Consider the following 16,079-nt stretch of genomic DNA (forward strand, 5'->3'; position numbering starts at 1 on the left):
TTTGTATTCACAAGCTTGATGTAGTCATTGTGTGCAAGGAATACGGTATCAAACACTAAAGCTTAGACTGCATTTATACACTATAAGCAAATTTTTCTAAATACTTATGACCTCTTCAAATGTGGGGATTAGATACAAGTGATTTAATTGATTTAAGGGATTTAATTTCTAAGTTTTGAGCCAAATAAAAAAAGTAGCTTAACTGTCCAAATAAACTCAGCAAAAAAAGAAACGTCCTCTCACTGTCAACTTTCAGCATCCATAACGTGTGTTATTATTTGTATGAACATAACAGGATTCAACAACTGAGACATAAACTGAACAAGTTCAACAGACATGTGACTAACAGAAATGGAATAATGTGTCCCTGAACAAAGAGGTGGGGGGGGGGGGGGGGGGGGGGGGGTCAAAATCAAAAGTAACAGTCAGTATCTGGTGTGGCCAGCAGCTGCATTAAATTCTGCAGTGCATTTGCTCCTCATGGACTGCACCAGATTTGCCAGTTCTTGCTGTGAGATGTTACCCCACTCTTCCATCAAGGAACCTGCAAGTTCATGGACATTTCTGGGGGGAATGGCCCTAGCACTCACCCTCCGAGCCAACAGGTCCCAGACGTGCTCAATGGGATTGAGATCCGGGCTCTTCGCTGGCCATGGCAGAACACTGACATTCATGTCTTGCAGGATATCACGTACAGAAGGAGCAGTATGGCTGGTGGCATTGTCATGCTGGAGGGTCATGTCAGGGTGAGCCTGCAGGAAAGGTAACACTTGAGGGAGGAGGATGTCTTCCCTGTAACGCACAACGTTGAGATTGCCTGCAATGACAACAAGCTCAGTCCGATGATGTTGTGACACACCACCCCAGACCATGACGGACCCTCCACCTCCAAATCGATCCCGCTCCAGAGTACACGCCTCAGTGTAACGCTCATTCCTTCGACGATAAACGCAAATCCAACCATCACCCCTGGTGAGACAAAACCGCGACACGTCAGTGAAGAGCCCTTTTTGCCAGTCCTGTCTGGTTCAGCGACGGTGGGTTTGTGCCCATAGGCGACGTTGTTGCCGGTGATGTCTGGTGAGGACCTGCCTTACAACAGGCCTACAAGCCCTCAGTCCAGCCTCTCTCAGCCTATTGAGGACTGTCTGAGCACTGATGGAGGGATTTTGCGTTCCTGGTGTAACTCGGGCAGTTGTTGTTGCCATCCTGTAGCTGTCCTGCAGGTGTGATGTTCGGATGTACCGATCCTGTGCAGGTGTTGTTACACGTGGTCTGCCACTGCGAGGACGATCAGCTTTCCATCCAGTTTCCCTGTAGCGCTGTCTTAGACGCCTCACAGTACGGACAGTGCAATTTATTGCCCTGGACACATCTGCAGTCCTCATTCCTCCTTGCATCATGCCAAACCATAAAGGACACCTTCCTAATATTGAATTGCACCCCCCCCCCCCCCCTTTGCCCTCAGAACAGCCTCAATTCTTCATGTGCTCTACAAGGTGTTGAAAGTGTTCCACAGAGATGCTGACCCATGCTGACATTAATGCTTCACACAGTTTGGGTGGTGGACTATTCTTGATATACACAGGAAATTGTTGAGCGTTCAACGGCACACATTGTTAGATCTCCGAGCTGTTTCCCAAAACCACCATTAGATGCTTATTTTGTCCTGTGATTGGACATTAGGCAATGTAGCCCTTTTTAGCCTAGCTTGGAGTCCCCCTTTTCTTTCTTTTCTTTGTCACCACCGTTGCCTCAGATCATCTCGGCCAGGAGCAATAGGTATAAGGCCGCTGTGGAGAGAAGAAAAGAGCAAATGTAGTATTCCAGGTCTGGGAGGCTGAGAAATTGGTGTGTAGCTTTCGATTCTTGATCCAGAAGTGTTTGTCAGTCGTAGGAAATTATTGCACAAACATTCTGAGCAAACAAAGTACTAATTAATTTACTTAAGGCTAAAACAAAAGGAGGGTGGTTTGTCAGGGTGGATGGTTAGGTATATAACGTGAAGTCTAGCAACCCAAAGGTTGCGTGTTCGAATCTCATCATGGACGACTGTAGCATTTTAGCTTATTAGCAACTCTGCAGCTATTTCTTTGCTACTTCCCAACTACTTAGCATGTTAGCTAACCCTTCCATTAACCCTAACCTTAACCCTTTTAGCTAACCCTTCCCTTATCCCTTTAACCTGACTTCTAACCTTAACCCCAACCCCTAAAGCTAGTTAACATTAGCATCAGCCACCTAGCTAACTTTAGCGACAACAAATTGGAATTTATAACATATCATACGTTTGGAAATTTGTAATATATTGTATGTTTTCAAATTCATAACATATTGTACGAATTGCAATTATCACACAAAATGGATTATGGATTAATACATACCATATGAAATGCAACATGTCTTACTAAATGGAGTGTCGCAGATATAGGTACTGAATAATATGAAGTGCTTTGAGACCACATTGAATCTCACAATATCCCAGTCTGTTGTCCCCACTTGCTTCAAGATATCCACCATAGTTCCTGTACAAAAGAAAGCAAAGGTAACTGAACTAAATGTCATAATGAAGTGCTTTGACTAGTTAACTAGGCTAGCTTTGACTAGACTAGTTAAGCACCATATCACCTCCACCTTATTCGGCACACTAGACCCGCTACAATTCGCATATCGCCCCAATAGATCCACGGACGATGCAATCGCAATTGCACTGCACACTGCCCCAACCCACTTGGACAAGAGAAATACCTACAGTGCATTTGACAACTATTCAGACTCTCCACATTTTGTTATGTTTCAGCCTAATTAAATAATTTCCCCCTCATATATATACCACAATACCCCATAATGATCAAGCAAAAAAAGGTTTTTAGAATTTTTTCCAAATTTATAAGAAAAAACTGATCACATTTTACGTAACTATTCAGACCCTTTACTCAGTACTTTGTTGAAGCCCCTTCGACAGCGATTACAGCCTCGAGTCTTCTTGGGTATGACGCTACAAGCTTGACACACCTGTATTTGGGGAGTTTCTCCTGTTGTTCTCTTCAGATCCTCTCAAGCTCTGTCAGGTTGGATGGGGAGCGTCGCTGCACAGCTATTTTCAGGTCTCTCCAGAGATGTTAGATCGGGTTCAAGTCTGGGCTCTGTCTGGGCCACTCAAGGACATTCAGAGACTTGTCCCAAAGCCACTCCTGCGTTGTCTTGGCTGTGTGCTTAGGGTCGCTGTCCTGTTGGAAGTTGAACCTTCGCCCCAGTCTGAGGTCCTGAGCGCTCTGGAGCAGGTTTTCATCAAGGATCGCTCTGTACTTTGCTCTGTTCATCTTTCTGACTAGTCTCCCAGTCCCTGCCATGATGCTGCCACCACCACGCTTCACCGTAGGGATGCCAGGTTTCCTTCAGACGTGACGTTTGGCATTCAGGCCTAAGAGTTCAATCTTGGTTTCATCAGACCAGAGAATCTTGTTCTTCATGGTCGGAGAGTTCTTTAGGTGCATTTTGGCAAACTCCAAGCGGACTGTCATGTGCCTTTTACTGAGGGGTGGCTTCCGTCTGGCCACGCTAAAGGCCAGATTGGTGGAGTGCTGCAGAGATGGTTGTCCTTCTGGAAGGTTCTCCACAGAGGAACTCTTTCATAGTGACCATCAGGTTCTTGGTTACCTCCCTGACCTAGGTCTTTCTCCCCCGATTGCTCAGTATGGCCGGGCAGCCAGCTCTTGTATGGTCTTGGTGGTTCTAAACTTCTTCCATTTAAGAATGATGGAGGCCACTGTGTTCTTGCCGACCGTCAATGCTGCAGAATTTTTTTGGTAGCCCCAGATGTGTGCCTGACACAATCCTATCTCGGAGCTCTACGGACAATTCCTTCAACCTCATGGCTTGGTTTTTGCTCTGTCAACTGTGTTACCTTATATAGACAGGTGTGTGCCTTTCCAAATCATGTCCAATCAATTGAATTTACTATAGGTGTACTCCAATCAAGTTCTAGAAACATCTCAAGGATGAATGGAAACAGGATGCACCTGAGCTCAATTGCTAACTCATTGCAAAGGGTCTGAATACTTATGTAAATAAGGTATTTCTGTTTTCGCTTTGTCATTATGGGGTATTGTGTGTAGATTTATGAGGATTTTTTTTATTTAATCCATTTTAGAATAAGGCTGTAACATAACAACATGTGCTTTTGCAAGGGGTCTGAATACTTTCTGAATGCACTGTATATACATGATACAGTATGTACACTGAACAAAAGTATAAACGCAAAATGTAAAGTGTTTGTCCCATGAGCTAAAATAAAAGATCCCAGAAATGTTCCATACTGATAAAATGCTTATTTCTCTCACATCATTTTGTGCACACATTGGTTTACATCCCTGTTAGTGAGCATTTTATCCTTTGTGAAGATAATACATCCACCTGACTGGTGCGGCATATCAAGAAGCTGATTAAACAGCATGATAATTACACAGGTGCACCTTGTGCTGGGGACAATAAAAGGCCATTTTAAAATGTGCAGTTTGGTCACACAACACAATGCCACAGATGTCTCAAGTTTTGAGGGAGCGTGCAATTGTCATGATGACTGCAGGAATGTCCACCAGAGCTGTTGCCAGAGAATTCAATGTTCCTTTCTCTACTATAAACTTCCACCAATGTAATTTTAGAGAATTTGGCAGTACGTCCAAACGGCCTCACAACCGCAGGCCACGGGTAACCACACCAGCCCAGGACCTCCACATCCGGCTTCTTCACCTGTGGGATCATTTGTGGGGGATGCTGAGAAGGATTTCTGTCTGTAATAAAGCCCTTTTGTGGGGAAAAACTAATTCTGATTGGCTGGGCCTGGGTCCCCAGTCGGTGGGCATGGCTCCCAAGTTGGTGGGCCTATGCCTGGGCTGCGCCCCTGCCCAGTCATGTGGAATCCATAGATTAGGGCCTGATGAATTTATTTCAATTGACTGATTTCCTTATTTGAACTGTAACTCAGCAAAATCTTTGAAATTGTTGCATGTTGCGTTTATATTGTTGTTTAGTATATATATTCCAGGCATAGCTTTTTCTGATATTTATTAATTTCTTTCTTTAAATTTTATTTTTGGGGACTATTTGTGTTGCTTTTTTATTGCTAGGTATTACTGCACTGTTGGAGCTAGAAACACTAGCATTTCGCAAGCATTTCCAGTAAACTTTGATTTGATTTTAAATAAGCCATAGATAAGGATCTAAATCATATCAGGAGAAGACGGGTTCGGGAGGAGTTTTTGTGAAGACATGTCGAGGTCGGGTGCTGCTGGTAAAGAGCTTGGATGTGTAATGGTTAACTGCCATCTAGGGTGATTGTTAGGATAACATTGTTATTCTATCATTGTGGATGAGTTTTATGGTGCTATTGGAGGTACAGTCTATTATTAGACGGAATTCCTTGTGTTTTGTTCCAGGTTTGGGTCAACGCTGCAGCTCAGATCTTTAACTCCATTGGGATAGGCTTTGGCTCCCTCATGGCCATGTCCAGCTATAACAACTTCAACAACAACATATTAAAGTGAGAAGCTCATTTTGAGGAGAGTTTGTAGTCAGGTCAAATCAGTTAAAAGTCAGTTCAAATATATTTTCACATTGTTACGGTGTCCATATTAGGTCAATCTCAGCAGGTGCTGTCCTAATATGGACACCGTAGAGCATACTGGATTGATTCATCCATCACATCCCTTTTTTCCCCCACAGAGACACCCTGGCTATCTCCATCACCAACTCCCTGACCAGTATTCTGGCAGGTTTTGTCATCTTCTCTGCATTCGGCTACATGTCACATCTCCAGAACATACCTGTCAGTGAGCTGGCTGTAGATGGTGAGTTTGTTTGAGCAAACTAAAGATCATTTAGGGAGGGGAAATAATTTTGGACGTAAGACCACACATTTTCATTTAGGAAATGTACAATTTCTAGTTACTGTGCATGTATTTGAGGCAAAGCATACTAATTTCACCAAGATTGTTCCATAAAAGAGTTTAGACACCAAAGTCATAACAACAATGCATGTGTGTTCTGAATTATTTTGCATCTAGGTCCAGGACTGGTTTTTGTTGTTTACCCACAAGCCTTTGCAACGATGCCAGTGGCTCCGCTGTGGGCAATTCTGTTCTTCTTCATGCTCCTGTGCCTTGGGCTGGACAGCCAGGTAGCTAACTGTACATTACCTAACCTAAACCCACTGTCACATGATACTAAATACACTTTTCTCTACTTGAAACAGATGCATTTGTCCTCACGTTGTCTTTTTTTATTTATTTAATTTGTACCTTTATTTAACTAGGCAAGTCAGTTAAGAACAAATTACTATTTTCAATGATGGCCTAGGAACAGTGGGTTAACTGTCTTGTTCAGGGGCAGAACCTTGTCAGCTCTGGATTCAATCTTGCAACCTTTCGGTTACTAGGCTACCTGCTGCCGGTCACATTCTCTTTGTTTGGCCACATGGTTAAATTAGGGTAATTACTATAAATCTGTGATACAATATCCAGTAAAATGCATAATCTTCTTTCACAAATGATTCCAGGAACCAAAAATCAATCTTTAACTACAGCAGTTCCAGTTCCAATAGAAAGTAATGTAATGTCAACACAACCTTACTGTGAAATGCTTACTTACAAGCCATTAACCAACAATCCTGTTAAGAAAAATAAGATTTAAGAAAATATTTACTAAATAAAAATGTAAATAAAAAAGGAGTAAAATAACAATAGGAGGCTATATACAGGGGGTACCAGTACCGAGTCAATGTGTGGGGGTACAGGTTAGCCGAGGTAATTGAGGTAATACTGTATGTAGGGATACGCCGATATTACATTTTTGGCCGATACCGATATCCAATATTTTCCTTGCCAAAAAAAAAACGATACCGATAGCCGATATTTAACATTTTAGCGGTCTTTTAAGCATTCTAGTACAGTTAAATAGTTAAACACACGCATGGACGCAGCGGTTTAAGGCACTGCATCTCAATGCAAGAGTCATCACTACAGTCCCTCGTTTGAATCCAGGCTGTATCACATCTGGCAGTGATTGGGAGTCCCATAGGGTGGCGCACAATTGGCCCAGTGTCGTCCGGGTTTGGCTGGGGTAGGCCGACATTGTAAATAAGAATTTGTTCTTACCTGACTTGCCTCGTTAAATAAAGGTTACACAAACCCCACACTGACCAAAAAGTTATTTTGTTGGCATTTACGTGTCGCCATTACCAGTAAAACATAACCAAAACCTATTTCTTTCACTTATTTGTGCTGTTTCGTTGTTCAGTCGTTTCAGGATTTCATCACAAATGTCAAGCAGTGAAGTTTCAGCTCTGTCTGTCCATGGCCTCTCTTCCTTGGTGCGCACTGTCACTGTGTCCGTTTCTATCTTGTCCAGCTGTGTATGTAACATTTAATGTAAACCCTGTTTCTTGTCTGCATCAAAGTAGTGGTCCTTGTACCTAGCATCGAGCATGGAGGCGACACAGTAAAGAGGCTCAGAGAGAATGCCACCGAATCGCTTGTCCACAGCCTTGAGTACTTTTGTAAGTTTTAACCCCACGGTCTGTGTTGGCAGTTCGTTGAGCAGGCGTTTCAATGCCATGACAGAGGGTATCACGTCTGCTGCATACGAACAAACGTGTTCTCAAATGCCATTGAAATGGCAGTAGCGGTATCAGAACCAGCACATTCTTGAGCATGCAATTCGGATTTCCTCAGTACGAAATCCTTGTCAACCCACTGTGCTGTCGGACTCGGCATGCTCAAGGAGCTGACATCGCTGGTCAAAATGTCAGTCATGAAGCTAATAGCAGTGACACCAATAGCAAGTAGCTCATAGATGTGCGTTTCAACAATACTGTTTAACTCCGGTAGCGAAACATCTGAAAAATAGCGCCTACTTGGTAGTGTGTACCGGGGCTCGAGGTGCTTGACCAGTCGGCAAAAACCAACATCATACACGACAGTGAACGGTTGATTGTCAAGGGCAATGAATTACATCATCTTGGCGTTAATGGATTTCACTTTTGAGTTGTCTTGCTGAAATGTTCTTACTCTTTCAAATGACTGCTCGACTTGAACTTGTTTAGTTGTTGGATGTGTGCGCTTGGCATTTTTAGCTAATATCGTCCGATTCCGATATGCTCAACGATATACCGTGCATCCCTAGTAATATGCACATGTAGGTAGGGTTAAAGTGACAGCCTATCCTTCACATGCAGATAGTGATGCTTAGTTTTCAGTTTGTTTAGGTTTGTCCTACCTGCCAGGTTGAAAGGACAGTCACAAGACTCATCGCCATCCGCCGATTGGCCTCATAAAACAGCCATTAAATGATGAGAAAAGAATGTCAAGATTCTAACTGAAGGGCATTATGTATTTTTGACACAGATGAAAAAATGCCAAATCATTGTTACCAGATAGTTGCAGTAAGAAAGCCTTTATTATAAGTGTAAAACTAACAAGGACTCAATAATCCATGCTTTCTGGGAATGCAATAAAGTTATGGGCGGAGCTAGAAAGTTGGCTGTCAGAAGTATTACAGTGTAAATGTAAATGTAATCTGTCTGTCTGCATATTTCCAGACATGGAATATGGGAGTGTAGTGAGATACCCAATGGGCTGGACAATTCTCTTTTCATCACTCAACATGAAAAAACGTATCCTGAAAATGTAGACATCAATCAATTTGCCACAATGGAAAAATCTAAAGTATTTTTTTATTGAAACAGCATGGGTGACTGAGAAAAACAAATAGGCACAATTTAAGGCCACGTGGCAAACAATATTGCAGGCACTAGGGATGGGGTTGTGAGTATGCGGGTCTGAGCAGATGAGATGTCGTTGTTTGTGTCCGTCTGTAATTTGTCGTTTGTATGTGTATGTTTGTATCTGGTGTGTACTTTATATGTACAAAAAATAAATATGCAAAAATACGTTATTATATTGGTATCTCCATGTTGGAATGTTACCATGTTATGACTTTAAAAAGTATATATATGTCTCAGTTTGCCATGGTGGAGGTGATGGCGACCAGCCTAATGGATGGGTTTGGAGGGCCCCTGATGAAGTTCCTGAGACACAAGGAGATGCTGGTGCTGGCAGTCTGCAGCACTGCCTTTCTGCTGGGAATACCCCATGTCATGCAGGTACCCTGGAGTGTATGCCTAGACCATATAGGTGTACACTAATCAGACAACTCCAGCACAGCAATAATCCAGGACAAGTAGTGGACTAGACTAGTAATAAAGTACACTTAGGGTAATATAATTATACTCCACCAAAATGTACACTGTTAGATGAAATCGTGCTATATTGAACCAAAAAAGGATAACATTTTAATAATGTAGTGTGATGAATTATTTATTAATCTCAGAAACTCAGAACTAAAATCGTATATACAGTAATTGCATCAGATGCTTGATTAGTTTCTAGGTGGAGATGTATGAGAAAAGGTACTAACAAGACTAGCTTAGTCTCCACCTTTTTAAATGCTAAATCTCAGCCAAAGCCCCCCCTCCTTCCAAAAAAAAGCTTGAAATCATTGCTTGAAAACCTTGCCCACACTCTAAGCACCACATTCACCCAACCCTGATACTTCTAAATAATCAGTGACAGAATGCCAAAGCACTGGAACTATTTTTACTCATTAGTCGTTGCATCCCAGATTATTTTAGCATATGTTACGTCACTTGATGTAACGTTCTGTCCACGAGAGATTAGTTCTTTCTTACAGCTGGTATTAAATACTCTCTCTCTTTGACCAGGTGGGGATCTATGTATTCCAGCTGATGGACCACTACACGGCCATAGTGTCTCTCATGTTCCTGGCCTTCTTTGAGGTGCTGGCCATCTGCGGACTTTATGGTGAGACCAGTGTGTGTCTAACATATGCGTGTTAGTCATTACAGGAATGAAATTAATACATTCATTCTGACAGGTGTGAGGAGGCTTTCGGCAAACTTAAAGGAGATGACAGGAAATAGGCCTAATATCTTCTTCAGAGTGTGCTGGATGTTTGTGGCTCCTCTTCTGATCACTGTGAGTCATCCTCATTCACCCTAACAGAACTATAGTGTCTACAAATAACTTGCCATACAGTTGGCATTGTCAAATGTAAAAAATAAAAAAAAATGACAAGGGCATATCTGGTTTTGAGAGTAGGTATACTTTGAATGCAATTGATAAAGGTATTTGTATCATCCCTCTCTCTCCTCTGGTGCAACAGATTATCCTGGTGTTCACAATCATCCAATTTAAACCAGCTCGCTATGAGGACTACGTGTATCCCCCGTGGGCTCAGGGGATTGGCTGGGTCATTGCTATGGCATCCATCATCTGGATCCCACTCGGAGCTCTTCACACACTGTGGGTTCTGCCAGGCTCCTTCACTGAGGTACTGTATTACTATCAATCTCTCTCTCTCTACCTATAGCATTATTTTGACCTTAGTACAACACCTAGCAACCGTGTCAAGAGGTTCTGGATAGAGTGGGGCAGTATCCAGATTTTCATATCGTCATTCCGTCCTTCTCTCATCCCAGGACTTACGGTATTGCCAGCTTAGTACACCTGGGGGCATAGAAAAATGAAAAAAAGCCCATTGGGTGTCAATTACCAGAATGCAAAATTAGCACAATAATTGCGAATTTCCATGGAAGCTACAAGCTAAATATGCTAACAAACACGAACAAAAATAAACTAATTGCAAAGACAGGCAATCCAGCTCATAAAATGATACATATATTAGGTAGGCGCTACCGAATGTAATTTTTGGTGAGTTTGGACATTTGCACAATGTCTCTCATTCACATTCGCTTGTAAATGAACAAAGTGTTAAGGAATGCTTGTCTGAAGGAAGAAAAGTACTGGTTCTGGAGAAGCTTGTGTACACGCTGAGTCTGTGTGGAGTCTGGAGTCGCTAGGGCAATGGGCCTGCCTGCTCTGCTCGGAGAAGAGGAGGGGGGGACCAGATGGGCCGACAACGGAGAGAAGAAAAAAACTCAAGGAAATCAAGATAGCAGTGGAAGCTGTACAGATTTCTCAAACATGGCAGAATGTTAACACTATATGATGATCCGTCTCCTTATTAATTCCGCCACTTACTTGAATAACTAGCAAGTTAAACTTAGGGGACGCGTTAATGCAGAATTCTGTGTTTTTTTACTCAGAAAAAAAGATAAAACGCATAAGAAATATCTTGCTGCGTTTTGTAAACGCATGATCTAAAATGCTTTATTGTAATTTCTGCTTGGCATCAGACTAATTTTGAGCTTTAGTTGCACTTCTCCAATTGGATGAGAATTCACCAATGCATTCTATCAGCAGACAGCGCTCTGACTGATGTGTAGTATGGTGGTTAATTTCTTTACTATCAAATGAGGAGAGACAAACTTATCACACAAGTCAGAGTTATACTTAAACTAAATCTTTATTCACTTATTAATACGGGAACAGGTCAATACAACACACACATATAAAGTGAATCGATTGAGTGCTCTACGATAATAATGGCTGGTCAATGAATCACCCTCAGATGATTCGTTGAGAGCCCTGAGACAAAGGCCTTTTATAGCCAATATACACCCCCTTCAGTCTACATGACAAACAACAGATCAAATCAAATCAAATTTATTTATATAGCCCTTCGTACATCAGCTGATATCTCAAAGTGCTGTACAGACACCCAGCCTAAAACCCCAAACAGCAAGCAATGCAGGTGTAGAAGCACGGTGGCTAGGAAAAACTCCCTAGAAAGGCCAAAACCTAGGAAGAAACCTAGAGAGGAACCAGGCTATGTGGGGTGGCCAGTCCTCTTCTGGCTGTGCCGGGTGGAGATTATAACAGAACATGGCCAAGATGTTCAAATGTTCATAAATGACCAGCATGGTCGAATAATAATAAGGCAGAACAGTTGAAACTGGAGCAGCAGCACGGCCAGGTGGACTGGTGACAGCAAGGAGTCATCATGTCAGGTAGTCCTGGGGCATGGTCCTAGGGCTCAGGTCCTCCGAGAGAGAGAAAGAGAGAAGGAGAGAATTAGAGAACGCACACTTAGATTCACACAGGACACCGAATAGGACAGGAGAAGTACTCCAGATATAACAAACTGACCCTAGCCCCCCGACACATAAACTACTGCAGCATAAATACTGGAGGCTGAGACAGGAGGGGTCAGGAGACACTGTGGCCCCATCCGAGGACACCCCCGGACAGGGCCAAACAGGAAGGATATAACCCCACCCACTTTGCCAAAGCACAGCCCCCACACCACTAGAGGGATATCTTCAACCACCAACTTACCATCCTGAGACAAGGCTGAGTATAGCCCACAAAGACGGGGGGGGGGGGCAACCCAGACAGGATGACCACATCAGTGACTCAACCCACTCAGGTGACGCACCCCCTCCAGGGACGGCATGAGAGAGCCCCAGTAAGCCAGTGACTCAGCCCCTGTAATAGGGTTAGAGGCAGAGAATCCCAGTGGAAAGAGGGGAACCGGCCAGGCAGAGACAGCAAGGGCGGTTCATTGCTCCAGAGCCTTTCCGTTCACCCTCCCACTCCTGGGCCAGACTACACTCAATCATATGACCCACTGAAGAGATGAGTCTTCAGTAGAGACTTAAAGGTTGAGACCGAGTTTGCGTCTCTGACATGGGTAGGCAGACCGTTCCATAAAAATGGAGCTCTATAGGAGAAAGCCCTGCCTCCAGCTGTTTGCTTAGAAATTCTAGGGACAATTAGGAGGCCTGCGTCTTGTGACCGTAGCGTACGTGTAGATATGTACGGCAGGACCAAATCAGAGAGATAGGTAGGAGCAAGCCCATGTAATGCTTTGTAGGTTAGCAGTAAAACCTTGAAATCAGCCCTTGCTTTGACAGGAAGCCAGTGTAGGGAGGCTAGCACTGGAGTAATATGATCACATATTTTGGTTCTAGTCAGGATTCTAGCAGCCGTATTTAGCACTAACTGAAGTTTATTTAGTGCTTTATCCGGGTAGCCGGAAAGTAGAGCATTGCAGTAGTCTAACCTAGAAGTGACAAAAGCATGGATTAATTTTTCTGCATCATTTTTTTTCAGATGTATGGAATGGGTCACAAGGTTAAGATTTGTATGAAAGTTAATTCACAGCATACAGTAGTATCTGCTGTAAAAACTGTTCTCATTGCGTAGACATCGTAAATCTCCTGTCATTGTTCAATCTCCAAGAGGCCCACTTTCAGTTCACACAGACACAATAGAGTTATAAGAACCCTCTATTCTGTTGCATAAGACAACCATTTGATGCAATTACACTATTATAACATAATCTTGCATTTTTGCTCTCACAGTAGCTACTTTTCTCCAGCACTTTCGGTGTAGCCTGCTTTTCTCTGGTAAAATGCAAGATTAACAACAGGAAATGTAGCTGGCTACATTCTTTCTATGATAAACATTAGAAATATGATGGCCATCCATCGTTTTTGCAAAAAATACCAGCTTTTTCATTGTAAGCTCATTTACTTGTGTGGCTGCCTGCCAAATAGCATTGCACTTCTGTTGTCATCTGATGAAAATGAAGCTATTTTCTGCCGAATGTGTTGCACTAATTAATTTTCGGTGAAGGAAACTGAAGTTGCATGCCCCTGATCACTCTATTGAAGCTAAAAAACACTGACTTCCAATATAAAATGCGACCCTTGTCAATACACAGCTGGACTCAACTGATCTGGGGAACTACGGTAAACTTCATAATGTGACAGGTGAAACGAAGAAAGCGATTTGCTTTATCTCCTAATGTATTGCACAAGTTGACTGCAGGTATTCACTTAAAAATTAGCTACAAATATTAACATTTATCGAAACACTTCAAAGAAATAGTTTCAATGGTATTGAAAAACCATCCCGGGGCTATTTCCAAATGCCCCAGTATATGGTATATATGGTCTACCGCCCAAGCCTAGTTCTGGTGTAATGACTAAGCAAAGTTGTTGGACAGAATTAGTCCAAATTCATATGTTGTTAAAGACTTCTAATAATGTCTTGTCTTCCTCCCCCCAGAGATTAGTAAAGTCAATCACCCCCTATGCACTGGAGAACGAGAGGGGAGGAGACACATACCCAAACATAGCAGTCATCAGCTCCTTAGGTAGAGAAACAGAGAAGCCTCACATTCAGACAAACCTCTGATACTGACTCTCCCTACTGATGGCCTCTGTACCAGCCTGGGATTCTGGGACTATGCTAGGCTTGGAGAGCCAGGTGAGGGTTCACTAAGGATGTCAAGCCTGATTCACATTGGCACTGGGAACCACACTGTCTGTGGATGACGTGACAAAAACCGTCCAACAACATTCCTATTGGTGTTGTTTGGGACTTCTGCTCATGGGGAAGTGGGTTGTTCTCCTTCATGGAGTGAATGACAGATCTTTTTAAAACACTGTTAAAGTCAATTATGTAATAACAAATAGAAGAAATGGGCCAGGACCCAAGAAGATTACCTATCTCTGCTTTGAAAGATCAGAATTGGTCATGAGTGGGTACTGGTACATGATTAATAGACCTTAACCTGTCCATATGTTGCACTGTCTGAACTTTGGTAATATGTTTTCTATATGTAGCCATGGATAACCAAAGTACAACAGTGTGAGAACTGTTAGTTATGGATGTTGTTGTTCTGCCCTTCAAGCATGTTAGCTTTCACTTGAGCAGCACCTTGTGGTTAACACAACTGAGGAGGTATTACATGTATTTCTAGAGTACCACAGTGAGTCATAATACCCATAAAACCTAGTAGTCAAACAAGGATATGGTTCAAATTGTTTTTCCACAGTTAATTTTTCCAATAGCGGATTTTAGAAACTGTGTTTTCATGTAGGCTTACCCTGACGTGACTTTTTGATAACTGTGTAAACCTCACATGGTGACTTTTATCAATATATTCGCATGTATTACCCCCCCAAAATGAAATGCCTTTTTAGCTGCTAATGTGGCTATCATAAAGAACTAGAAATGCCATAATGATCTGGATGGGACTCTTGATTAACTATCTGTTAGCAAAATTGTCATTAATAAATTGGAAAAATGTCTTTAAATTGACAAGTGTTACATTGCACAATACATGTTAGCAAAGGTGTCAGCTAGAGATGACGTGCAGGAGCTTGCAGGAATTTGCATGTCTCTTTTAATGCTAATTAGCATTTTCAAATCAGAGTAATAGAGATGAATATATTGATAAAATTCACCTTGTGCGAGAGAGATTTACATGGTTATCAAAACGTCACGTCAGAGTAATCCTACACAAAACACAGCCCTTATTTTAAGTGTTTCTAAAATTCCCTGTTGGAAAAATGAATGGTGGTAAAATTATTGGAACCATTTCCGGTTTACTGCTAGGTTTTATGGGTATTATGACACCACCACCATGGGGCTATATATTAGTAAAACATGTACAGTATGATGCAGTAGCTATGGATCAGCACAGCAGTTAATAAAATAATCTACCAAATGCAGCATTTGGAACGTCTTGTTAAAATATTCCTTATGTAATATGTTTTTTACAATAAAATGCCACTATATGTTTGATTTGGCTGCTGCGGGTCAGGGGGCAAGGAGACCCACAGCTCCGCTAAAACAATTGACAACTACATGCTGTTTAAGGGATTGTTACATAAATGTTACGACTATTTGGTTTTAATAGTCAGAACTACAAATTCCCCATTATTCCATGCAAAACAATTGTACACATTTACCTCTATCATCAGTTATACAGCAAGTAACTGCATGCTTTTCATGATCCGTAAACATCACTGATCATGTAATTTCAGATACATGAAGGTGCCTATCGATTTGACATGTAGCTAGCTAAGCAAACATCATCATTACCTTGCATCATCAGAGATTGGGCTTTTGGAAAGACTTTGACAGTCGGCAAGTCCACGTCCTGGTAAATTGTCAGTCGGACTACTGTCATCACCAATATAGATGGCAAGTAAATCAAACAACATTTGGATATAGTCATCTAGTTTAACCCTTGAACGTTTGCTTGTTATCTAGCCATATTGACGTGATCTTTTATTAGCTAGCTAG

At 42.2% G+C, this 16,079-nt stretch overlaps 1 protein-coding gene across 1 annotated transcript in view; it reads left to right on the top strand.

Annotated features, from left to right (window-relative positions):
- LOC139422012 (sodium- and chloride-dependent GABA transporter ine) overlaps window positions 1-14,472 on the top strand; it is a 30,457-nt gene extending 15,985 nt beyond the window's left edge. The window contains exons 6-13 of the mRNA XM_071173155.1: window positions 5,439-5,542; window positions 5,725-5,849; window positions 6,066-6,178; window positions 9,020-9,160; window positions 9,779-9,878; window positions 9,952-10,052; window positions 10,240-10,407; window positions 14,052-14,472. Of these exons, the coding sequence (XP_071029256.1) occupies window positions 5,439-5,542; window positions 5,725-5,849; window positions 6,066-6,178; window positions 9,020-9,160; window positions 9,779-9,878; window positions 9,952-10,052; window positions 10,240-10,407; window positions 14,052-14,180 (981 nt within the window). The 3' untranslated portion in view covers window positions 14,181-14,472. The remainder of the gene's footprint in view (window positions 1-5,438; window positions 5,543-5,724; window positions 5,850-6,065; window positions 6,179-9,019; window positions 9,161-9,778; window positions 9,879-9,951; window positions 10,053-10,239; window positions 10,408-14,051) is intronic.
- Window positions 14,473-16,079: the final 1,607 nt, after the last annotated feature.

This window comes from Oncorhynchus clarkii, chromosome 12 (genome assembly GCF_045791955.1).
Source record: "Oncorhynchus clarkii lewisi isolate Uvic-CL-2024 chromosome 12, UVic_Ocla_1.0, whole genome shotgun sequence".
Lineage (NCBI taxonomy): Eukaryota > Metazoa > Chordata > Actinopteri > Salmoniformes > Salmonidae > Oncorhynchus > Oncorhynchus clarkii.